We start from the raw sequence: 27629 nt of genomic DNA, 5'->3' as shown, positions 1-27629 counted from the left end.
AACATGTTTGAATAAATGATTTTCAATGATAAAACTGTATTGACAAGGTGGATCAAGCATATACAGTACCATTTTAAATAGTTTTGAATATGTTTAGACAAGTCAGTACAGGAACAAATACCTATTATGGTTAAGTTTTTCAACTAGCAGCCATCACCAAAAGAGATATGGGGAGATACATTATTCAAACTTACCTGTCACTTGAGTAGCATGAGCAGTGTCCTTTCTCCATTGCAACAACATCTCAACTTTCTTCTTCGGCACAACTACTATCACTTGAAATAACGTCAACACTATGGCATTATCATCTCCACCTGTAGCCATAAGTACTGTGTTCTGACCTATCTGCACTGAATCATGACTGTTGATTCCAGACTTGTGCAACTGACATACAAAAAATGGCTGCAGTTTTTCTTCATTAAGTGCCTTTTGATTATACATTAAATCCATATTCCAAAATGCCATATTTCCATCAGTACCCATGCTGAGTGCCACATGAGCATATTCTATATATGACACCAGCAAGATACAACAAAAATGGAACTCATATGACCCCACGAGCTGCAACTCTTGAAGGTCCAGGTTGAAGGAAAACAGCCTGTGGGAAAGTATTACAAAAGAGATTCAAATAACAATCAATCTGAGAGAAATTAAAACAATTAAATTAAAATCTTACACTCCACAAAAGAATGCTGAATTCTGCATTGCATAACATTTTTGAACTGAATGAAGCAAGATTTTTATTTAATATATTCATCCACTGTTTTTATACGATAAACGTATTAATTAAACTTGCATGGATTCTCATTCTCTATTTAAGCAAATAAAAACAATTTACTACAAAAGGGAAAATTTCCAGTTTGCAAATTGCTAGTGATAGTGCTAATTATTATTTGAAGGACAAAATTATATTATTAGCTCTATTAAACATTAAAAGGAATAAACCCTCAGTTTTTTTATTTCCATCATAAGACAGATTAGACAGCAATCAATAGCAAATGTGCACCTGAAGGGATAGCTTATATCCTGATAAAAGTAAAAGTTTTCTTTACAATTTGTTTTACCTCACACCGGCACAAATAAGTCTTATGGTGATGATGGGAGGGAAAAGGCCTAGGAGTGGGAAGGAAGTGGCCGTGGCCTTAATTAAGGTACAGCCTCAGCATTTGACTGGTGTAAAAATGGGAAATCCCACTATCGGCAGCCCTGAAGATGGTTTTCCGTGGTTTCCCATTTTCACACCAGGCAAATGCTGGGGCTGTACCTTAATTAAGGCCACGGCCGCTTCCTTCCAACTCCTAGGCCTTTCCTATCCCATCGTCGCAATAAGACCTATCTGTGTCGGTGCGACGTAAAGCCCGTAGCAAAAAAAAAAAAAAAAAAAAAAGGGAAACTACAGAAAACCATCTTCAGGGCTGGAGACAGTGGGGTTTGAACCCACTATCTCCAAGGTGCAAGCTCAAAGCTGCGCGCCCCTAACCTCACGGCCGACTCGCCGGGTTCCTTATAACAGATTGAATATTTTAAGTATATTAAGTTTGTATCAATTACCATAAAGATCTACATATGCAGTTAAGAAGTGGAGCTTGGTGAACTCAGCTTGATAGAAACTGGAGGGAGAGGAGGGCATATCTTCTCTTTCAAGTAGATATGAAGATGTGGACATTCCATGACCTAACTGTATTTGGGATAACATTAGAGCCTCTCTCTCTAATGACAAGAAAGATGACTGTCACTTGCATATTTGAGCTGTCCCCTTCACTGCCCTCAGCTTGTTGGGTGGCCAGTTAAATGGCTTATCTGAATCCTGGAAAGTCAGCATTGTATCACAACTGAGAGATAATATTCCTAGTAGGCTCTACCATATCAACACATCACTTCAGTAAAGAATTAGTCTTCAATAAAATCATAGCAGCCTCTTTCACTTTTCTCCAGTTTTCTTCAAACTGTTATAATGGGTGTCAGTGATAATTGTGCTATAGTCTGACTCATTGGCTGAATGGTCAGCGTACTGCCCTTTGGTTCAGAGAGTCCCGGGTTTGATTCCCAGTCAGATCGGGGATTTTAATCGTTTCTGATTAATTCTTCTGGCTTGGGGACTTGTGTTTGTGCCTGTCCCAATACTCTCCTCATCATATTCAGCCAACACACCAGTAATGGGATATTCAATTCATTTTATTGAATTCTGTTCACGTTACTGAATTGATACAGTGATCCAATTCACAGCACATTAGAGTCACTGTTCCTACTGCAACTGTGTAGTGGGTACTGATAAGACAGCAGCAACAGCATTCAAGGCTTGCTGCTGTCATCTGGTCTTCATTCTATGAACTGCTTTCCTATGAGTCATCTGCCTTTCAGATTCAAGCATCAGTGATCTGCATTTAGAGCTGTTGCCCAGGTGGGGGATTCCCTATAAATTGTTTGCTTAGTTTTTTCTTGAATGATTTCAAAGAACATGGAAATTTCATTGTATTCACGATAAGTACATAACATGAAACAAATACGTTAAAAAATGAAATGAAATGCAGGAAAAAACAGGTACTAGTGCAGTACTAAATTGTAACATTACAGCATAAAACTTAAGTAGTTAATAATAATAATGAAAACCTACAACCTGTTTTCCATTCATCGACTGGGTCAGGGATGTAATGAATGAATCATATATAGGCTATTAGTACAATGGGGTCGCCACTCCCAAAGTGATTTACTGATGACGGGTAGATGCTATGAAATGAAAATGGAGAGTGTTGCTGGAATGAAAGATGACAGGGAAAACCGAAGTACCCGGAGAAAAACCTGTCCCGCCTCCGCTTTGTCCAGCACAAATCTCACATGGAATGACCGGGATTTGAACCACGGTATCCAGCGGTGAGAGGTTGACGCGCTGCCATCTGATTCACGGACGCTTATAATAATAATAATAATAATAATAATAATAATAATAATAATAATAATAATAATAATAATAATAATAATAAATTAATTATTAATTATTATTACTTAATAACAGACTCAAATTTCATTCATTCATCTATAGTTTTCCATGGTTCCATGGTTCTCAGGAAGTAACAACTCCACTGAATATACAGAATTAGATGTATAAATGTATGTATTCCCAATAATTAGCCTACATATTAATATAAGACACGTGCGCGTAGAGGCGCGCGGCTGTGAGCTTGCATCCGGGAGATAGTAGGTTCGAATCCCACTATCGGCAGCCCTGAAGATGGTTTTCCGTGGTTTCCCATTTTCACACTAGGCAAATGATGGGGCTGTACCTTAATTAAGGCCACGGCCGCTTCCTTCCAACTCCTAGGCCTTTCCCATTCCATCGTCGCCATAAGACCTATCTGTGTCGGTGCGACGTAAAGCCCCTAGCAAAAAAAAAAAAAAAAAAAAAAAAAAAGACAAATAAGTTAAAATAAAATACATGAAAACTACCTATCTGGTGAATGGGTCTAACTACCAAATCAAAGTTAATTTAAAACTGTAACATCTCTGTCATCTCTTTCAACATGGCTTATTTTTCGGACAATTTTTCTCCTTACACTTCCTGACACTTCTGACATTTCGTTTGATCCTCATTTCAATTTTTTTGATCCAAATCATTTTACTAATATGTCTTATAATCCTTTTGTTACTTGTAATTCTGATCTTACTTCCACATCTAGTACTCTTACTACTACTACTGTCTCTTCTAGTTCATCCTCTGAACCTTTACCACCCCCACCTCAACCTAACACCCCTCTCTATCCTGATCTTTCTCTTTTTACTGCTGAATCTAAACTTCCACTTAATCAGGCACCTCCGCCTTCTGCTAATAAAACTCAATCAGCACAGCATTACTCTCCCGATTTGCGAACTCCACCACCATCCCCTTCTCAGCAATATTTTTATGAATCTCCATATCATCACACCCCTTCTTCACATCAACCACTTAATTTCCATATTTTGACTAAATGTCTTGACCAGGTACCCCTCATTCAGACTACTGATCCTGATACTTTGACACAATGGCTTTTTTTAGTTCGCAAATTTCTACGAACTGACTTGGCTCCATTTTCCCAATTGCTTTCGTTGCTTTACCCAAAAACCTCTGGCCATCTTAGTAACTTTTGGCTCCAATATATGAAGTCTTCTCATGATTGGGCTCATTTTCGCTCAGTTTTACACACTTATTTTTTGCCTTATGAAATTCGACAACTGAGTAACAAATATATCAGACGCCATCAACGTCCAGATGAATCGGCTTATGATTATCTTGACTCTATTATCGGCTATTCTGATGTGTTAGCTATTGCTTAACATCCCCAGGAAATTATTTCTCTTATTCGATTTTATGCCTCTCCAGCTTTACGTCAAATCATCAATCCCTTTACGCCACCCACTACTATTCCTCAGCTTTACAACAATGCTCAACTAGATATTCTAAATACCCATAGTAATTTTTCTTATTATTCTTCCATTCCACCTCCCCAGTTTAACACTTCAACAACTCGCACGCCTTCTACCACTCGTCCACCTTCTCAGAGTGATATCTCTCGTCTTCGCTGTTATCGGTGTCAGGCTATGGGGCACTTCGCACAAAATTGTACCAATTCTACTTTGGGAAACTTCAATTCCCGTCGTCAGTAGGCAGCTCACGACCTCTTGGGCAAAATCTGCCTTATGTTTCGTCAACATTCTCTTCTGCTACTAAATCACAGTCATATACTCTTGTACAGTTACATAACACTCCCTCCTTAGCCTTATTAGATTCAGGTTCTGCAATTTCCCTAATCAGTTTCTCCTTTTTTCAACAACTTTTACAAACGCATCCGCATTTTCAATTACGCCCTTCTACCCTCAGATGTCTTTCCGTATCTCAACACTCTCTTGAAATCATGGGTCAACTAAAACTTAATGTTAAAATTTCCAAATTTTCTTGGCCATTTGAATTTCAAGTGGTTAATAATTGCTCACTTCCTGTTATACTGGGGTATGATTTTTTTGCTCATACTGGCCTTATTTATAATACTGCTATGGCCTCTGTCTACTTTTTTTTCAATCCACACGTTCAAATTCCTTTGGTAGACCCCCTCGATTTCCCTATAAACCACGTCTTCAGTCATCAGCATATTTATGCCACTGCTCCCCAACTAGATGCAACTGAGGCCTTGAAATCTGAATTTGCCAATGTTATCACAGATACTCTAGGCTCTGTTGTTAATTATCAGGCTCACATTGATTTACTTGATGAAACGCCTGTGCGTTCACCTCCTTACCATCTTAGCCCTCCGCGGATGGCCAAAATGGATGACATTATTCACAAAATGCTTCAGGATGGTACCATTGTCCCATCTTCTTCCAATTACGCATCTCCGGCATTTTTAGTCGACAAGCCTGATGGTTCTTCGCGCCTGGTCATTGATTATAGAAAATTGAACTCCAAAATTCTGTATGATTCTTACCCTATTCCTAAAATGCAAAATGCCTTTCACTTTTTTTCTAAAGCTAAATATTTTTCTCTCTTGGATCTTGATTCTGCTTACTACCAAATCCCCTTAGACTCTCGTAGCAGCAGGCTTATTGCATTTATCACCCCTAATGGCCTTTTTCAGTTTACAAAAGTTCCTTTTGGATTGAACTTGGGCTCACAAATTATGCAGAGATTAAGTCGATTCTCTATTTTCAGATTTTAAGTATAAATTTCTCTATCCTTATATCGATGATCTTTTAATATTTAACCCAGATTTTGAGTCTCACATGTCTCATCTACACCAAGTTCTTTCCAGATTACGTTCTATTGGTCTGACAGTTAACCCCTCTAAAATTTCCCTAGCTCAAACTTCTATGAAGTTCTTAGGTCACATTGTGTCATCTCAGGGAGTAGCTGTCGATCCCGAACATACTTCTGCTATTTCTAACATTCCACCTCCCAAAAATCTCAAGCAAACGTGCACCTTTTTAGGCATGGTTTCTTTCTACCACCAGTTTATTCCTAACTTTTCTCACATTGCTGAGCCTCTCAATTATCTGAAACGTAAAAATGTTCCTTTCACTTGGACTCAATCTCAACAGGATGCCTTTCTTCAGCTTAAATCTCTTTTCATGCATGCTCCCATTCTTCAATTTCCTGATTTCTCCCTACCTTTTGATATACATACTGATGCTTCTAATCTTGCTGTTGCTGGTGTTCTAACTCAGGTTGTTAATGAAGTTCCTCTACCTATCGCCTATTTCAGTTGACTTCTTTCGCCTACTGAGAGGAAATATTCTATCTTTGAGCGTGAAGCCCTGGCCTTATTAAATACCATTGAACACTTTGCTGAATATTTGGAGCATAAAGGATTCCTTGTAAAGACAGATAATCAGGCTCTCTCATGGTTGTTACACAATGCACCTAAGATGGGTAGAACTGGCCGATGGCTCATGCGATTGTCCAGATTCAAGTTTTCCCTTAAGTTCATTTCTAGCACTGAGAATTCTGTAGCTGACGCTCTTAGTCGCTTATTTGAAACTTCCGCTCCCCAGTCAAGTACAAGTGACGATTTACCCCCGGATATCTCTATGATGCCTTCATCTTCCTCCATTAATGCTGTTTTTTCGTTAACAGACTTTCCTCTTTCATTTCAATCTTGTCAGTCGCATCACCTCACCGACCAGTTCTGCATCCAACTCAATCTATCTCTGATCCCTCTTATCAGGGTCCCTTTACCATTTTTAAAGATCTCTTGATCTACAAACCCACCAAGAAAGCTTCTCCTAAAGTGGTGCTTCCACAGGCTCTTCAACCCATGATCCTGCAGTATTATCATTCCTCCCCTGTGGGTGGGTGTCTAGGCATCACTAAAACATACAACCGTATAGCCTCTCTTTTCTTTTGGACTCAAATACGTAAGTCTATTCGCAACTTTGTTCAAACTTGTGAACTGTGTCAAAAATCTAAACCTTTAAACATAAAGTCTGCTGGTCTTCATTCTGCCCTTCCACCCACTCATCCTGCCCAAAACTTTTTCATTGATCTAGTTGGACCCATAGTTCGTTCTTCTCGTGGCAACTTGTATATTTTTACCTTGTTGGATGCCTTTTAAAAATTTCAGTCCTTCGACCCTTACGGAAAATTTCTACTAAGACCATCATCAATTTACTCACTGAACAAATCTTTCCTATTACCGGTTTGCCTGCTAATATTGTTTCTGATAATGCTTCTATTTTTACTTCAAGTATTTTTTTTAATATGTGCTTTCAACTGGGTATCAAACGTATTTTGACTTCTCCCTACCACCCTCAGTCCAACACCGTGGAAAGTTATCACCGTAATCTCAAAGTTGCTTTATCTATATTTCATAGTTCTTTCCAGAAAGACTGGGCTTCTCATCTTTCCTCTTTGGCGTTAGCCTTTAATTCCAGTATCAATAGTTTTACTGCTCAAACTCCGGCTAAGCTTTTTCTTGGTCATGATCTTCAAACTCCTCTTTCCCTAAATTGGGATGTTCGTCGCCATAAGACCTATCTGAGTCGGTGCGACGTAAAGCCCCTAGCAAAAAAAAAAAAAAAAAAAATTGGGATCTGCACACTCTCTTTGAATCTTCTGATCAGCTATCCTCTTCATCACTCTGGAAAGATGCCTTTGATCAATTGCTAAAAGCTCAACAGGTGCACAAAAAAGCTTATAATACTCGTCATAAGCCATCCAACTTTAAAATTGGCGATTTAGTCCTCGTTGCTAATCATCCGCACAGCTCGGCAATTAATGTTACCTCTGCCAAACTTGCCCTTCGATGGCTTGGACCATATCGTATTTTGTCTTTCCCTACCCCTGTCACTGTATTTTTGCAATCTACTACTGATTTGACACTAAGAAACTTCATCTGAATCAGCTCAAGCGATTTCATCCTTAAACTTTTACTTCTTGATTTCTTTTGCCCTGTGTTTTCTTTTTCTTGTTATTATCTCCTTTTCTTTCTATTTTTTCTTCTCTTCTGCAATTGGTCTGGAAATGTCTAATGCTCTCGATGTTATTTATTTTTCTTTGTTTTTTTCTTTTCCCTTCGTTTGTCTACCTCATCTCCCTTTTTTTTTTCTCTTCCTTTAGGGAATCTTTTTCTTTTCATTCTCCCCCTCCACACAGGTCTCGCAAGTCTCCCTCCCAGCCCAGTTGGCACAGTTTGTAATGGGAGTGTAAATATATCTTCCCAACCATTTCCTTCTTCTATTTTATAATTACTCTTATTTTCCATTGTCGTTTTTGATATTTATATATATTTGTCTCAATTTGTAACTACCCTTCTTTCCTTACCTTTTCCCTTTGCTAACGCGTTAGCCTTTTTTCTTTTTCCCCTTCCTCCCCTTCCTTTTTGTATTTCCTAATTGGATACTTAGGCATGTTTATCGTGTTTGGATATTTTTTGGCGCCTTTTGTTTTGTCTTTCACTATTCTTGCTCCTTGCTTCACCGTTGCGGCTGCTCTCGACCCCTGCTCCAGCTCTTGGAAGGGCCCTCCATCGCTGTTCCTGGGGCCGTCTCGCCGTCGCCACTCAACTGTATCTTCTGTTTTTCGTCTCTTACCAGCAGTCTTCATTCTTCGATGACACCAACTACTTCAACTACAACAACAACAAAAATCCTTTGGATTTTTTTCTGGTGCCCGGCGGATAGTGTAACGGACTCCTCACGTCACCGGCACCTATTGTTATGAAAATCGGCATGCACATAACCTTTTTTTTCTACTATTAATATGGACTTACCCTCATCTTGATATAAACCGTACTTTTTCTGCAACTGGACTTACATACTTCAGTGAATTTCGGCACATCATACTTTGCATGAACTCTGCTCTATCCATCTCTACGATCTATGACAAACTGACTTCCTTCTCGCCGGCTGACGTCATGTGACATCGCCTGGTTTGTCGCGCATGCTCCAGTAACCTCTGGAATCTTCCAGACATATTTCTCATTATTTCCCCTCTACTCCACACTCCACACAGTTCACAAGTTTGAACAAGGTTGCGAATAGACTTACGCATTTGAGGCCAAAAGAAAAGAGAGGCTATACTCGGAATATTTTGAGATGGACTTTGGCCTGTGTCAAGGGAGGAACATCTAACATCGTCTCCGTCCTTAGGGACATGTGCCCACGAGTCTCTATTTTCGGGCAGTACCACCTGTATCATGATGAGGTATGACAAACGCTTAATTACTTTTCTGTAAATACTTCTACTTGCATCGGGAGCTACTTTCCTTTGAATTTTTCACAGGGAGCATAGCATTTCCAGGCCGAGATTTCACTCGTCCTTTCAATATTTAAAATCTCTATTGTCGAACCTAGTGTCGACTTTGTTTTTAACTGTGCATGTGGTATATTTGCAACTCCGCGACTTCTACACACACTCGTATTTATTCAGTGCTTCGCCATTTGTGCTTCTGAATGTCTTGAAACTGCTTCATTTGAACTATAAGGTGATTTCTGCCTGCATGACAACGTTACTTAGTGTCAATTCGAGTGGTAACTGAAGTGTTATGACTTGCATATTACTTTCGAACTTAATTTAGAAGATTTCCTGCTGGTATACTCTGATTTTGTAACTGTGAACATTTTTTTTAAGTCTTGTTATTATTCTGGGTTCTCTTCTTATGGTCGGATCTATCCTTTCCTTGTTTGTCCCTTTCCATTCCTACTTTATTCTCTCCTATTTTCTTTTTCGTTGGTGGGTGGACGTTTTTCCCTGTTACCATGTCAATTTATATTATTTATAAATCCTATTTATTTTTCTTTCAAGAAAAGATATGTTGTTGTTCTTTTAAATGGTTGGCATTTTGAGACCAGGTACCTTTATAATTTTTCCACGGGTTTGAAAGAGACACTTTTCCATCAGTTCAGGTAAGTTTCTTTCTTGCTTATTTTGGTGGTGTTTGGGGGTGTCTGATTGCACTTCCTGTTTTTCTTTATGACCTAGCTCATTTGTTGTAACTGCTAGTTTGTGTTCCCCCCTTTTTTACTGCCGTTATCATAGTTGTTGTTGTGTTTGACTATGTAACGGGTCAGAACGACTTCATGATAATATAATGAGTAGGACCCTGAAGTTCATACCCTAAAAATCTGGAAAATATGCATGCATATACTGTATGCTCTTAAAAATCTGAAAATAAGCCCGTAAATATGCACCATTAAGCTGAAAGAATTAATGTCCATTGGCAGTAGAAAAGATGAGTTAGTATTAAATTAATAAACTTACATTATTCCCTTGAGGTTAAAGAAGAAGTGGTCCTGTTACCAATGTTGACTGATGAATTGCAGTTTACAACCATCACTCTGCACAAATTTTCAATGAAAAAACTTGGTCTGTTGTCTTGCAAAACACCTTTGTAACATGAAAAACTTCTCTCAACATCTGAGGTTATTGGGGCATATTTAAATGATGTTAACTGCTCCACGGCATAACAGGCCGTTTTCCTTCGAGAATGTCTTGAATATCGCAGATCTGTATATAACCAGGATTTTTTTGAAATTACATAATTTACTTTCACTTTTTGTCCTACACTACCAAGAACAAAAGTTAGATTGCTTACTGCATTTAAGGGAAAACCTACAGCTTCCAGTGACATTATAGTTCCAGATGAGAGAGAAAAATGGGCAGGTATGAAAACAAGATTCTCTTCCAACTCTTGTGTGACAGAATATTTTGAACTGTTTTTACTGATGCAGCATCATTCGAGTCCAATGAATTAACAACATTCTATGTGCTGAGCATAATACAAGGCTGCATCCAGTCTCGTTCTCTTACGAGTTAACACTGGCGCCAGAGGAAATGGGATATTAGGGGCTGTTGATCTAAACAACTGGACTCTCGAAGGAGATTTAAGAAACATTTACTTTGTAGAGGCCGCAAATCAATCTACCAGTGGCAAATAATTGCATATTGTCTCAGCAATGCAATGAAGAGCATATGCTAAGCAAGTTATATGAATTACCATGTAAGTTACCATGTAAGTACTTGCATCTGTAACAAACGTAGCCAGTCGTATTTGATACCAGATGGCCATAATAATTTCACACACTAGGACACTGTTACATTGTAATTGGCTTGCAATTCATACATATTAAAAAGATAAGGTATCGTCTTTTGTTCCTTATTTAAGGCACCGACAATTATATTAGCAATAAAATGGCCCTCAGAATCAGTGGTTTCATCAACAGACAACCACACAAATTAATTCGCTAATGCATTCTGTAAATCTGACATTATGTTATTGTAACTATGTCCTACATAAGTCTTATGCAACGTACTTTCTTCAGGCACATGTTGTTGAGTGTATTTGGCAAGAAAACACTGTAATGTGGGATCATTAATTTTCCACAAGGGAATATCAGCAGCTAAAAATGCTTGGCACAAATCATAGGAAAATTCTATAACACTACTTCCTGAACACCCTACTAGTTGCTTTTGAACAGCCTCTTTATTTTGCGAGTTTGTGGGTTAAATTCTCCTAATGTTATGCTGTGTTTATGTGCTTAACTACTTAAACATTTTTCTCATTCCATATGTATTTTTCACATGCTCCACAGAACAGTACCCTCTTATCTATAAATTACTTAACCAACCTCTTACCAAGCTCGATAGCTGCAGTCGCTTAAGGATGCTGGGGCTGTACCTTAATTAAGGCCATGGCCGCTTCCTTCCCACTCCTAGCCCTTCCCTGTCCCATAGTCGCCATAAGACCTATCTGTGTCGGTGCGACGCAAAAAAAAAAAAACCTACCTCTTGAAGTTGGTCTTACTTTTGGCACTTAGAGGACTTTTCACACACACTTTAAACCCTACGTGTAACTTAATATAATTTGTCTGGTACGCAACCATTTCACATCATCGTTACAAATTACAGCTCTACTGCCAGTGGCTAGCCAAAGCATGGAGGATGATGCGACAGGGGATCCACTGCATGACATCACATCAGCATTACACCTCTCCACATGACAAGTTGCTTCATCATGTGCAACGTTGCTAACAATATGATCCTGATGAAAAAGGAATAAAATATGCCATATAGGCACTAAAATATTGAAATATGGTACAAGTATCAAAATCAAGAAATTTAAAAACCAGAAAACTTGTTAAAATAGGCCATTTAGGCACTAAAATATTGAAATATGATGCATTTATAAAAATCACAAAAACATGCAGTTATATGCAGCATAATATGTTCAAATAACGCGAATGCATGAACTTCCAGACCCTAATAATGGCACACAGTGAACTATCTGCTGTCAAACAAAGAATACCATTTCTTAAATAAAGTTAATCAGCCAGTCAATACTATGTAGCATGTATGTTTTGCCCTCTTTAAGAGCTTCTTCAGAGCAATTCTTTAGATCAACATCATAAACAGTAATCAAAGATAACACAACATAGATATTGATACAACTCGAGCATTCCATACAACACTGTGTAATAAAAAATTTTCAAAATGAAAATATTTACAAGTATTTAAAACTACAGAAATTTAAATTGGGATACTGAGGGACTAATTCTATTTTACTCCTTTAAATATTTCCTTATTTTTTTACTTGTTTATCGTCGCACTAATACATCAAAGTTTTTTGGCAACAGAGGGATTGAAAAGGGTTAGGATTGGGAAGGTAGCAGCCATGGCCTTAAGTAAGGTACAGTTCCAACATTTGTCTAGTATAAAACTGGAAACCGTGGAAAACCATCTTCAGCATTGCCAATGGTGGGATTTGAATCCACTATCTCCCGAATGCAAGCTCACAGCTGTGCGACCCTAACTGCGCGCCCAACTCACTCGGTAATATTATTTTAGCTGTATCAGCAATAGTAATGATTGGCTGATTAACTGTTAACTTCATTTAAAATTAATACATCAATATCATTTAATACATTTCTTTATCTTTTTAGAATACCCTTCCAACAATAGAGCAATAATGATTATATTTCAGTATTATTTGAACAGTTGTGAGTTACTTCTGAGAATATTTATTTCCTTAGTATACAAAGTATATACAAAATATATTTAAGCATTAATGCCTTTAAAAAAGAAACAAATACTGAATCTAGTACAGGTTCACATACCTAAGAACTCCATCAGAACATCCAGCAATCACTATCACTGTATCTAGAGAAGTTTGGACAGCATGTAAACTCATGTATCGGGTCTGTGAGTCCATCAGCGGTTCCATCAAACGCCATGGTTTACGCTCTCCATAATGTGAAGGATTCAACATGTGAGTTGTAACTTCTTGGCAGATAACTTCTGATGGAAATATGGAATAGGGAAATTATATAATACAAGTTGTAAAAAGAAGCATATTGAGAATAACAGCTAACAAGTGATGGTGGTGGAGGATGTTTCATTTTATGATTCTAAAAGATCATGTAAATAAGCCATGTGTGTGCGCGCGCGCGCGACAGACAGGCAGAGAGAGAGATGTGTCAGACAGATGTGATGTCAGTAAAATGTATGTGTATCAGCAGCAGGTCCAACTATTGGGAAGGAAGTAGTAATGGTCTATGAGAAAGGTTCCAAGCCTGCAGTTTTTAAGACAGCAAGAACAGTACTATTATTATTTTGAGGGTGAGCATGAGAAGGTAATTTCAAATTGGCATCCTATTTCTATTCTCTCAGTAATAAGTTATGTTACTGAAAAAGTGACTGACAATTAAAATTCTATATAGAATTCTCCCATAACCAATGGAAATTTTTTACAATCCCAAGCATACACATCAATACATTCATTATCAATGGCCATCTTAAAAATGCCTAGCAAAATAAAAAGGGCTGCATTATGTTCTTGGATATTTCATCCGTAGATAGTTTGTGGATGGCTGCCGCAACGGAAGTAATTAACTCCTCAGTGGGAATTTTAGAGGGAGCAACAGAGAAATTAACACCCCTAGCTAGAACTGCCGTTTGGTTCTCGTCCAAGGATTTCTTGGAAAGATTGATGACGGTTTTACTAGCATCCAGGTTCGTGTGAGAGACCGCCTGTTTCTGAGCTAGATGGAGGAACTTTGATTTCTGTCTGAATGACACCTGGTTGAATTTTCGTTCAGCCTGTAGCCTGTATAGCAGTATTGCGATCGTAAGTCAATCACAATTCCTGCGAGAGAGTTTTGTGCGTTGATATATTCTCCTGCTCTTCGGTGTATTTAACGTGTGTTTCAGCTTAACACAATTGGGAATGATGTTATGGTCCCTGCATCTCAGTAGAAAGCACAAAGAAGAATTGACTTCTTTCTCCCTAATTTGCTGAATTTTGAAGCCTTCTTAAAAGTATCCTCCCCACAGAGGTTTTTAATGTTGCCATTAATGCTTTCACGGCCCGTACTTATAGACATGATACTGTATAGGCTTTTGGGCTTATGCCGTGTCAAGAAAATAAGGTGAAATTCTTTACGTTTCGCAGAGAACTGCGCTCTGCATCATCAGAAGAAAATCTCGACTGTCCGCGAGAAAGGCTTCTTAAATTCGTATGTTCCTCATCGCCAAGATGTTTCATTCCAGGCTTGTGTCAATGTCATATGTTACATACACATGTTATGTGAACCTCTTAGACTGATTCTGATGGTTCGGTCAGCTTCCGCTTCGAATGCTATTTTAAAGCAAACACATTGAACACGCTACCAATATGACAGATGTTAAACTAAACTATTGCTGTGAAGCAATGGTTATCACTACTACTAATTTACGTACCGTACTCCTATGGGGAGGGAGGATGCCAGGAAATTTGCGAATGAATCAAAAGCAGTACTCTGTACAAGAAGAATGCTTTGCATAGCAGAACACAATGAATACACGCTGTTCTACTGTATACATCACTCGTTAAACACACAATTACTTTAATAGTCCTACAGAAACAACGCTATGGCTTTCAAAGCGAACAGTAGGGTCGATGATGTAACCTCTCTTCTTATTTTTGAAGGCAATGATGTCGATCTTTCGGTGGCTTTCATTGTCCACTAAGACATGAACCTCTTCAAATAGCTGGAAACCATGGTCTTTCAGCGTTGTCTCAATTAATGAGTGGATATTATGATGACGCGTATTCCTTAAAAGTTCACCATGATCATTTTATATCTGATAAAGAAGACGGAGCACATATCACCGATGTGAAGGTTTTCCCAGGAGAAAGTTTGGATAGGGATCACAGGCTACTCGCTGCGACTCTGAGAAAGTATGCAGTAAAAAAGGTCAAAACAAGATGTAGCCTATACAACGATTAAGAGCCATTACTGAACCACAACTTGAGGAACAGTACAGGTTTAGAAGCAACAAAACAACAACAGACCTTATCTTCACTGTTAAGATGATAAAGGAAAAACACTGGGAGAAGGGAATAGATATCATCTTTGTCTCCCTGAATAAAGAAAAGGTATATGACAGCTTGGCATGAGACAAAATATAGGAAAGTCTGGAAAAAAGAAACGTGCCAGTATATCTTACCAACATGATAAAATTTTTGTACAATCACTGCCAGAGCTGTATCCAGATCGGAGAAGGTTATTCTAGTTGGTTTACTATAAATAATGGAGTGCAACAGGGCAGCACTTTGTCACCTCTCCTCTTCATTATGGTGATGGATGAAGTAATGAAGAGACTGAAGAATGAATCTAATGAGGACTTCAATGCATTAATCTTTGCAGATGATGTAGTGATTTGGGGAGGAACAGGAGATGAAGTTCAAAAGAAATTCACTTGGAACCAGCAGTTTTAACAGTTTGGCCTAAAAATCAGCCATACAAAAACAGTAGTGATGCCAGTCAGCAGGCAAGCCCTACAGCTTAATATCCAACTGGACAGCGAGAAACTAGAAAATGTTAACCATTTTCAGTATCTTGGTAGTATTGTAACTAGTGACGCAAAGTCCTCTACTGAAATCGCTAACAGAATCCAAAAAAAGCACAATTTTATCACTAAGTTAGGTCTCTTCTATGGGATAACCAAATACAGTACCTTTAAGTGCAAAGAGAACCCTTTATCAGGTATATTTCGTGCCAATAACTACATATGTCCTTGAAACCTGTATGGTCAACGGTAAAGATAGTAGCAGACTTCAAGCTGCAAAAATGAAGTATCTGAGGTCAATGCTACAGAAAACAAGAAGAGATGAGATCCAGAATTAAAAAATCCATCATAATACACAAATAAAGCAGTCGCTAAGCAAAAATGTAAGAACATCAATACTCAAATGGTATGGCCATGTAAGAAGGTTGGGTCAAATAAGAATAGCAAGAAAATGGCTACAAAAGGAACTAGAAGGCAAAAGACCTAGAGGCAGATGAAAGAAACAGTGGATCAGTCGAGTGAAGCAGGACCTGAAAGAAAGAGGAGTGGAATGGCACCAAGTTGAGAAGGAGGAAATGTACCTGGATAGACGAAGATGGAGAGTCCTCTTGTACCACACCGGGTGACTGGAGATTGTTAAATGATGGTGGTGGTGATGATGATGATGATGATGATGATGATGATGATGATGATGATGATGATGGTTTGGACATTTTATGAGGATGGAGGAGGGAAGGATATCAAAACAAGTGTTGGAGGCTAAGACAGAAGGAAAGAGGGCAAGAGGGAGGCCCAGAGCAACATGGATGAACTCTGTCAAGAACAGTATAGGAAAAAGAAGACTGGACTGGAATACAATTACTGATGAGGACTGGTGGAAGGAGAGGCAACGGTGGAGAAGTGCCATCAACACTCCGACCTTGCAGGAGCTGGACAACGGGAAATGAAAATTATGATGATGAGAACGAGGAAAGGAACGTGATTTTCAAATAATATGAAAATTACTGAAACTGCCCTCAAAATCAGGGGATCAGTCGCAGCACTCAGTAGATCGGGAGGAAGGATGAAAAATCAGGAGTCTCCTACTTAAATCAGGAGAGTAGAGTTGGCATGCCTGTGGCTGGAAATTAAACCCGTGACCCATTGAACCAAAGGCCACCATGCTAACCATTCAGCCAAGGAGCTGACATTATAAAAATAATGTTCAAAAATGGATGAAATCATGACATACCTTCTGATTCTGATTCACTGATATGGAGCTGCCAAGCTTTCATTTGTGCCCTGCCTCCAGCAGAAAACATCAGTACCAAGGACTCACTTAATGAACAAATAGCTAATGCTCGTACACTACAGATGTGACTCCTTTGAATGGATAACCCACGTAGATCACTGTTGTGAATGGCACTGGTAATGCGAATGGTGGTATCTTCTCCAGCTGACACAAACAGCGGATTACAATGGCGAGGCTGCTTCAACAGTCGTACACAGTTCACTGTCCGAATGTGAAAACCTGTCTGGGAATGCAAAATCGAAATAATATTATGATACAACTCGTACCAGATGAGAAGTATTACTAGCAATTGGCCTTGTGTGATTCTATTGGTTCACAGGAAGGGTATAATAGGCCTTCTCAAACAAATAATCCCTCCTTGAGGAAACCTTTGCAGTCTCTGTCAATAGCTTGTATATAAACTGCTTAGGTGTGACATGATAAAATTGACAGCAATCATTTTTACTTATTTTTTGAGACACATACAATAAACAAAAATACCACACAGAAAATGTTCATGAACATTTCAATAATGCTATGTGGAAAGAGCTTGGCCATTAGAAACTTTGATTATACAGTTGTTAAGAAGTGGCAAGAGACAGCCTCAATATATGAAGAAAAACGAGCTCTAAATGGCAAGATCTGACTGAGCTTGAAAATGAATCCAAGAAAACAGACTAAGTAGCTCAAGCAACAAATGTGATGCTCCTCAACATTCCACTATGAGAGGTCTTACAACAGGTTTTGTTCTGTCAAAATGTCAGCTGTTCATGAATGAAACCTTACAAATCTGGCTGAGAACTCTAATTTTGGACATGGATGATCTGCATGAGAACTGTGGATGATTTTCATGAATAATAAAGATTGGTTTCATCTGGGCAATAAAGTGAACACATAATACACAACATTGGAACACTGGAAAACTGAATATGTGTCTCAAAGTACATTAGAATAACAAAGAGAGAATAACTGAAATCTTGAATTTCCAAAGGGGCTAAGTGTAAAAATCAATATTAACATATGCTTCAGCAGAATACAGTAGAATATCTAATTCCTAATTACAGAATCAGGTAAGATGTTCCACAACTCAGATACTTTCACTGGATATGTAGTACACAGATGCTACATAAGAACAAATGGAACTTTGAAAATGAGCTAAGTCTATGTGGTTATTTCTAATAATGTGGTTTATTTTATGTCCCACTAACTACACTTTTATGGTTTTTGGAGACACCGAGGTGTCAGAATTTTGTCCCACAGGAGTTCTTTTACACTAGAGTTGGCTATTGTGTGTATGCTTCAAAACAATGAGCCGGCACAATCAGCTGTGCATCGACAATCAACGCTTCACTGTTTCGAGGCAGTGATTGTTTCGTGTGTCGTGTCGCGTGAACAGAAACAACAGTTGTACCTTACGTGTCAGCTACATCAATGCTTCGAAATAGTGATGGTGCTTTATCTTTCTGCCTCAATAGAAACATTCCACGTAACATTGCCCTGAAGATGAGCTGACATTCGTTAACACTAGAACGGCCAAACTTTCCTCATACCTATAAAGGCCGCAGGTGGTCATTTTGACTGCTGCCACTTACTGACATATATCTAGCATTCAGGATCTGTGAAACATGCGAATGTTCAATTATTAATTTTAAAACAACATAGTTAACAACTGGGTTGAATTGTATACAGATCAATCCATCTAATAGGTAACAATGAAATATTTTGACGGACTTGCTATTGAATGCCTTTATGAAAACTTATGATAAAAATAACAGTCTCTATTTGTTTACAAGCCTATTTAGGCACTTGACAAGCCATTTATGCAAGTTATTACCTCACATGAACATTCTCCGCAGACTACTTTGTTGCACGAAGAACGTGTCAGAGGTTTAGTAGTTCTGTTTATAATTGGAGTTCACTTGACGCTGTCGTCGCTTATGACTGGCACAGTGGACCCGAGTCTGAGGCTCAGGCTGAAGTGTAAGGCTTTTTTTTTTTTTTTTTTTTTTTTTTTTTTTTTTTTTGTTTGCTAGTGGTTTTATGTCGCACCGAACAGATAGGTCTTATGGCAACTAAATGTAGGGAGTTCAATCAACCGGGATCTTGTCTTCACAAAATCAGATCTTAGTTCTTGTTGTATTACTTCAAGAATATAATCATGTCGAGGGATTCTCTGTCCCGTAACTTCCATGTAGACTATCCATGAATTTATTGCTGCTAGATCAAGTACGTTATAAAATACATGCACAGGCCACCTTCGCATTCAGGCCTGTTGGTATATATACGCGCCATTTGATCAGCTGCATCTGCACCATACTTAGTTCCGTTATAAAATTCAGTAGTACTAGGGAGGTTCTTGTTATCTTCACTGACTTGAATCCTTGGGTGTAGAATACTTAGCAGAAGTACATTCTTGTTCACTCTTCCTTGATATACTGTGAGAGTAGCGTGATCTTCCTTCTGGAGTATGACAGTCTCGTACAGATTCATACGTAGTGCTTTGATTGACTCTGGGATTTCCTTCCTCACTCGATTGATTGTTCCAACAATACTAGTTTTCTTCTCTTTCAGTCTCTCAGCCAACTTTGCCAATGTAAAGAAGTTATCAGTGGTCACGTTATGTCCTTTCATGAGGTATGGGTCCATACGTTTCAGGACATTTCCAGGCAGTGACTCATGGGCAGGTCGCATTTTGTCTTTCCCAAGATAAGGAAACCCAATGCACACATATTTAGAATCAATGTCACCAGTAGCCAAAATTTTATGCCAAATTTATCTGGCTTGTTGGACATATACTGCGCGAACCTGCACCGAGCTTTGCTGGGGAAGTGTTGTTCATCAGCTGTGACATTCGCTCCTGGTTTACAGCAAGCGTAACAATTCTCAATAAATCTATTCCAAATAGCAGACACCAAAGCAAATTTATCTGTCAGCAAACATCTAGTTTTACGGAGATAAAGAAGACCACATGTGATCTACGGCTAGACTAGTAAGTTTATAAGCTCCACGGGCGTATAATATAGCAATAAAATCATCTAATTCTTCCAAAAGAAATAGATCACTTGTTGTCCATTGTCTGTCTGTGAGCTTCGGTCTCTGTGCACATCTTTATATGCTTCAACATGGATGTGTCAATGAATAAACGTCAGACACTAATCTTGCTATTAGTCTCTACGTTATGCTTAGCGTGAGAAGTAGGCCCTGCTGCCTCTTTCAATAAATTCTGAGCAACCATCCTTCCACGGGGGTTCCCACTACTGTCGATAACAGTCCAAATAATTGTTCCATCCTTACCACATAACTGATCTCCTGGTGCAAATGAAGAAGACTTTACCAGTTCATGACCTCTCCCACCTTGTCCCCTTCCTCCTCAAACAGGTGGCCCGCTGCTAAGAGACCATTCTCTGCTGCAAGATTGATCACGGCTGCTTGAAGGAGTAACTGCGTCTATCGTAGGTGCGAAGTCCACTGTGTGAATATTTTCATTAGCCGAATCACTATCACTATCCGACATATTGCCACACTGTTGAGGTATAGAATCCTCATCGTCACTCATTACGTCTATATCTGATAATGTACCTTCGTCACCTGATTCATCTTCTTCTAGCTTTTCAAGTTCTGCTAATAACTGAACAGGAATAACTTTTTGCTGCCTAGCCATTATTACGCACTATACTACACAAGGGACAGGCACTAACTCGTCCACTCGCGACCACTGCTAGAGGTATACTATTTAGTTACATCATACACCCCTATAGCGCCACTTGTAAATATATCACAGGAAGCAAGCAGTGAGCAGAATAGAGCTCACCGTACCAAGGAAGTGAAGCAGTCAAAATGACCGCTTACAGCCTTCCTAAGAATAAGGGACAATATCGGTGTTCCCTTATCATCTACGGATGTAATTTTTGGCGTGAATGTACATAACTCTAAAAGATTAAAAGTCACAACAGCACAACCTCGTGCATAAAAAAGTACGAGTGTGGAAATACCTTGAAATTCGCTAACGATCAAAATGACCGCTCTGGCCGTTCTAGTGTTAATAGACACTTCATATTCTGAACTGCAATTCAGGTTACTAAAAGAATAATGTACTCTGCAATTTAAGGTCTTAGTTTTACACAGAAAAAAACATACTATTCAAAGCAGGGTCACACTATAACATAAAGACCCTCCCATTTGTCAAGTGCAAACTGTTCGACAATTATGTTTTTACACGTTATAATTCTCATGTTAGGTCCGTATTGAAATGTACGTAAATACAAAGTATGTTACAAGTGTTATTATTTTTTATATCCACCTATTCAATACAAAGAGATCTTTTTAGAAATTAAATATTATTACAAAATGTTAAGGGACATGTTTCGCCCATATTAAGGGCATCATCATCCTCAAACTCAAACCTGTATGGTGAAAAATCAGGATCCTGATTGCTCTTACAAGTCATAAAAAGATATCATTGTAGGTGTCTGTCCAAACATACAAATTGTTAGAATGTCCTTGGCTAAAATTGCAGTATCAAGCAGCATGTCAAAAGTTCACACAATTATACTTTCTGGAGCGTTGAAAAACTTGTTGGGGTAGAGTAATAAACAGCTCAGTCTTTATAATGAAACAGAAATGTACCTCCTTGAATACTCCTGTTAGAGGATCAGAAAAAGCAAAGCTGATAAACTGTCACAGATGCCAATTATGTTTTTAAACTTCAGTTTGAAGCAGATTTTTAAACTAGATTAGGTCAAGTTGTAACTTTACATATAATACCAATCTTGGACTCTTCTTAGATTTAATTTCTCATTTTATAATAATTCAAATTAGTTCATTTAGTTTATTAACTATCTTACTATGTTTTCGTAACTAGTTCAGGTTGTTTGTTAATGTACGTAAAATTCCGATTTCTGACTCTTCTTGAATTTCGTTACTCATTTTATAATTATTCAAGTTAGTTCATTTACTTAGACTAGTATTTTACTATGCTTTTGTAACTGGATTAGGTAAAAGTTTGTTATTGTACATAGAATACCTATTTTTAACTCTTCTTAAATTTCATTAATAGTTTTATATTATTCAAATTAGTTACTGATTTAGAGGGCTTTTAACTGTAAAACTGATCCCTTTTAGTATAATTCTAAGTGCTTAGTGAAGAAGCAAACACAGTCAATTACTATATATTGGTACTTATTATACCGTACATCATCTATTTATCAAACAGTGGAAGTCTGTTATAACAAGTATTCATAATGGCAAAAAATTTACTCGCTACAGCAGATTGTCGTTACATCCGATCTTTTCATAAAAGTCGGAGAAAACCCACACACACATTACAATCGGTATGTAACGGCAATCCATTTGTTCAAAACTTGCGTTTTTGCTAATTGCCATACTGCGGCCTACTCGTAAGTTATAATTCTAATTCCGAGACAATGTGAATGCGGATGTTCAAATTCGTTCTGTAGAACTGGAGTAGTATCACTCTGGTGGCTTCTGTGGCAAACATTTCAGTTTTCTTATTCAAACAGAGTCATCTAACGTAACTTAACCCCATATGTATCGTGAACACACATTTCAAGCATGAGTAGAGTAATGATAACATTTTTGCTATAAATTACTCGGGAATAGCCTTTCTGAAATTTAACCAGACCTGAGAAAATACAATGTAACCTCCTATTGCACGTTCCTCATTAAGGCGATTTCTCGGCTTAGTACGTCGTATCAAAGTCACGATTCACATCTTATTAAATCTATTTAAAATACATCATTTAGCGCATCACAAAATTTCATTATTACCACTCTCTATGATCACATTTTTCCCAGCCCTGAAATTGTTCTTTATCATCCGTTGTGAAAGGAAAATGATTTCCAACACAGATTAGAGCCCCCGCCACAGGAGGCAGGTCGGAGAAAGTTACTCAAAAACTGGAAATGGCCTTGAAATTTGGAACTTTAGAAAGTAAATTATAACTACGGGAGGCAAGCCATTTGCCTCAATCAAGTTCAGTTTTGCTCTCCAGTTTTCATTGATATTGCTGAATAACCCAGAAAGCCTGTTTGTGCTTTTATTTCACATTCCATTCAGAAGTTAGAAATGTATTCCATGTTGAGTGATGCAGTGAAGGGTATCAAATATTTGTCGCATGATAGACTACGTAAGGATTAGGAAGATAATCACGTGAAGTTGACTAGCGTAGTGCATATTTGTCTTGTGGTAGCCCTGTTATAGATAATAAAAAAGTCGTGAAATTGTTTATTAATGATGACAAATCCAGGAAATGGATGGCAATCTGCGTATGTTGAAACTCACACCGTTGAGTTTCGACTCGACTCAACTCGATCGAAGTGTTATCATATTCAGGATGATGGTCGTCATTTCTCTCGCACATGGCTGAGTTTAACAGCCAAATAATTCATGGTCGAAGAGTATGATTTGCAATGATGCGCTGATACTTTTACAGGGGCTCCCCTGCAAATGTTTTTATATTTGTTAATAGGTATTTTACACACCTTTCAATACATTGTTTTTATTTAATAAGCCCCAGTGGAAAAGTTTTTTTGATATTATCTCTCATTTTTCACACGTCTTTTAATACTCTCATCGCATCTTCAGAAACGGTAGATAGCCTATATCTTTCCCTGTGCCCGTACATACACGACGTATAACGCACGCGTGTCGGAAAAAAAACCATATTGTTTATACATTTATGTTGGATACTTTTAATTCATGTATTCAATAGTACGCCTTCTCGCTTAACGCATTATCTTTCCTTGTCCCCTGCAGAAACACCTAACAAGGTTTTACTAAATAAACTAACCTCCAAAATCGGTCATTCACTCTGCGCGTTTATCTTGAGGTGTATCACATTCTTGCTTAATTTCAGTACATGGTTTTAAAATTAAGTGATCATTTACTTCAGCCTTTATTTCTAACGAGTTAACTACTGCTATTGGCCATGTTATTTACGCATTTATTGTAAAAACACATTCTCTTTCATTTCTAATTGTGTGTAGAGAACACCAGTCGACGAGTATTACTAATCGACTCCGATATCGCCTTTGAGTTCAAATGTCGACGAGAGAGCTCGTTAGTGCACACAGTGAAAAATCTATACCAAAGATGATTGATCACATTCAATATAATAGCTGGAGCACATAAATATTGATAATGGAAAAAATTACATACGCTTAATCGCTCGCAATAACGGATGTATCAGGGATAGGGTTCTTGTTGTTACAAAAGGATAATACACAGTTTAATATAGGGATTTTCACGGGACAGAAAAAAGCTACATGTAATTAATCTCATAATAGAACCGTATTGAGGACAATATATTAAAATTATAAAATCCTTTTAATAACAACCACCTACTCAATACAATACATTACTCATTGAATTATAAAATAAGACACCTCATGATTATTTTATAATTCAATGAGTAATGTATTGTATTGAGTAGGTGGTTGTTATTAAAAGGATTTTATAATTTTAACACAGAAAAAAGCTGTCGTTATAACGGAGTTCTCGCTATATGCCGTTCTCGCTATAGCGGACTTCTGCTGTGTGTATTTTGTACATTTGCACATTAAATATTTCATGAAGCTCATATTTTATCGCTATGGCTCCATGGCTAAATGGTTAGCGTGCCGGCCATCGTCACAGGGGTCAAGGGTTTGATTCCCGGCAGGGTCAGGAATTTTAACCATAACTGGTTAATTTCGCTAGCACGGGGGCTGGATATATGCGTCGTCTTCATCATCATTTCATCCTCTTCATGACGCGCAGGTCGCCTACAGATGTCAAATCAAAAGACTTGCATCTGGCGAACCAAACTTGTCCTCGGACACTCCTGGCACTAAAAGCCATACACCATTTCATTTTTCTAAATCGTTATCAGAACGTTGAACAGTTTACTCAGTAAACTGAACTTAGCTATGAAGCGCGGCTCATATTTCACCATGCCATCATGAAACACTGCTTCTCTTGTAGTTCAAGATGGAAGTGTGCTGTGTGTCGACACATTGGCTTTTCTTGCAGTCCAAGACGGAAGTGTGCCGTGCGTCAACACACTGCTTCAAAGCAATTAGCTGTGCCATATCGAATGTTTCAAAACAGTCAGTAGTGTCACTTTACTCATCTCTATTTTACACGCCGGTAAATCTACCATCATTGAGACTGACATATTTGAGCACATTCAAATACAACTGGACTGAGCCAGGATCAAACCTGACAAACTGGGCTCAGAAGGTGAGCGCTTACCTGCCTGAGCTACTCATCCCAGCATGCAGTTATTATTTCTTTTACTCTAGATGGCATAAATTATGAAATAATATACGGTACCAAAAAAATTCTGAGAACAAATATATTGTAGAATACTTGTCTAGTCCTCCTTACTCTCTCTGGATAAGGTAGTGGTGGTAACTGTTTTAAAGAAGACATCTAGGCAAACATCCTCTCTTGATACTAATGGGAAGAGAAAAAGGAAGAGATCCATCTTAAAAAAATAAAGGTAGGGAAGAGCACTGACGGGTCTGATAATTAAATACTCCCTACTCCTCATAAATCATTCCTTACTGAGTGAGTTTGCTTCATGGTATGGGCCATATTAGATGTAAGCTTGCACTGGAAGATGTAGGGTTCGAACCCCACAGTTGGCAAACTATAAGATGGTCTTCCATGTTTTTCCATTTTCACACCCGGTAAATGTACCTTAATTAAAGCCTCTACCACTACCTCCCCAGTCCTAGACCTTTAATACCACACCATCTCTGAAAATCTTACAAGATTTACCATATTTACCCACATTACTTTCCCATCCTTAATTTTGAAATGGAAATTTTGAGGAAAATAAAAATTCACATACTTTTCCCCACCATAACTACATAAAAGTTGTCTGTCATCAGTATGTTTTTTAGCAGGTTTTTTTTTTCGTGCAAAATATGCAGTCACAGGAACATTAAGGCGACAGCTAGACAGGTGTTTTTAAACATAACATTCGTCCACTGAATAACCAAAAATGCACACAGCAGTGTGCAATATGCCAGGGCTAGACACTATTGCACAATATTGGAGTACAAAGCCGTCCTTGAGGTCACTGTACCAACAAATGGATCGTGGGCCATAATCTTTCAGTAAAGGACAAATGATGATGATGATGATATGATGATGATGATGATAGTTATTGTTTCCACATCGCACTAACTACTTCTAACGGTTTTCGGGGAAGCCAAAGTGCTGGGATTTTGTCCCGCAGGAGTTCTTTTATGTGCCAGTAAATCTACCTACACGAAACTGACATATTTGAATCCCTTCAAATACCACCAGACTGAGTCAGGATCGAACCTGCCAAGTTGGAGTCAGAAGGCCAGCACCTCAACCACCTGAACCACTCAGCCTGGCAGTAAAGGACACAACTTTTAGTGACTAAACGTACAGTAGGTAACATAATGTGCACACAATCAGGTTGATTGCCAATTACTCAATATAGTCACCACTTTCTTTACAGTTTCTGCTCACATCGTCATCTGACATCCAACAATGAAACAATCACTTTTTATGTTATGCTTAATTCCATCATGACATCTGAAAACATTCCATTTCCTCAAAAATGCACCACGGTCTTCTCTGAGGCCATATAACAAAGGTTAACTACGTTAGAAATATATTGTGTAGCTGACACATTTCAAAACCTGCGTTATTTAATGCACAGATAACTGCATTATTTAACACACAGTCTAGTTGGGGTGAGTAGAATAAAATGTTACATTTGTTTCTGTAAAAAAATAGCTTGAATGGCCAGTGATCAGCATGTATGCAGAGACTGATAACTGTAAGCAGCAACACTGCAGTAACGAGACCACTCGGCTCGGCAAGCTCCGGATAATTTTGGTCTAAGCACAGAGCACACATCTGCCAAGGAAGGTGTTAAGTCACCAAGCCCGAGGGAAGCCGCTCAGTGCGACGACCAAGATTACGATGGCTGGATGATGTAGAGGCGGACTTGAAAAGACTAGGAGTACGAAACTGGAGAAAGCTGGCCGCTTCGAGAGACGACTGAAGGAGACAAGTGATCAACAAGGCCCAGGTCCTTCAAGGACTGTAACGCCGGATAAGTAAGTAAGTAAGTAAGTAAGTAAGTAAGTAAGTAAGTAAGTACAGAGCACACATCAGAAGTATGCTAGTAGTAACTATGAAGAGCCATGTACTTTTTCTTGAAGTGCACTTATTCTATAAAATATACAGGTCTCTGTGCTAATTATGTTTACATAATATGTAACTGATTAGTGGTTAAAAATGGGCAAAAAAACAGAAGTTCCAGTGCACAGTTGAAATTAACAGTTTAGTTAACAGAAAATAACAACAATCATGCTGCACATGAGTTTTGAGTAAAGCCATCACATGTATGCTACCGGCATAAATAAAAAGGACAGTTGCAGTGTGCCAAGAAGACACCCTTATCATTTCAGTGACCAAAATCAGGCCAGTATGCAAAAGTTGAAAAAGAACTGTTAAAATATGTGACTGGATTAAGAAAAGACAGTTATTCAGTTTTGGACCAAATGATACAGTTAAAGGTGCTA

General features: G+C 38.3%; 1 protein-coding gene across 2 annotated transcripts in view; it reads right to left on the bottom strand.

Annotated features, from left to right (window-relative positions):
• LOC136858527 (tRNA (34-2'-O)-methyltransferase regulator WDR6) overlaps positions 1-27629 on the bottom strand; it is a 274003-nt gene that overhangs the window by 48854 nt on the left and 197520 nt on the right. For both annotated transcript variants that reach the window (XM_068225586.1, XM_068225585.1), the window contains exons 12-14: positions 17019-17301; positions 13075-13255; positions 195-598 (exon numbers count right to left, since the gene is read on the bottom strand). In XM_068225586.1, coding sequence (XP_068081687.1) covers positions 195-598; positions 13075-13255; positions 17019-17301 — 868 coding nt within the window. The remainder of the gene's footprint in view (positions 1-194; positions 599-13074; positions 13256-17018; positions 17302-27629) is intronic.

The sequence above is a fragment of the Anabrus simplex genome, chromosome 1, assembly GCF_040414725.1.
Source record: "Anabrus simplex isolate iqAnaSimp1 chromosome 1, ASM4041472v1, whole genome shotgun sequence".
Lineage (NCBI taxonomy): Eukaryota > Metazoa > Arthropoda > Insecta > Orthoptera > Tettigoniidae > Anabrus > Anabrus simplex.
The sequence above is the reverse complement of the archived record's forward strand: the minus strand, read 5'-3'. Positions and strand labels throughout refer to the sequence as shown.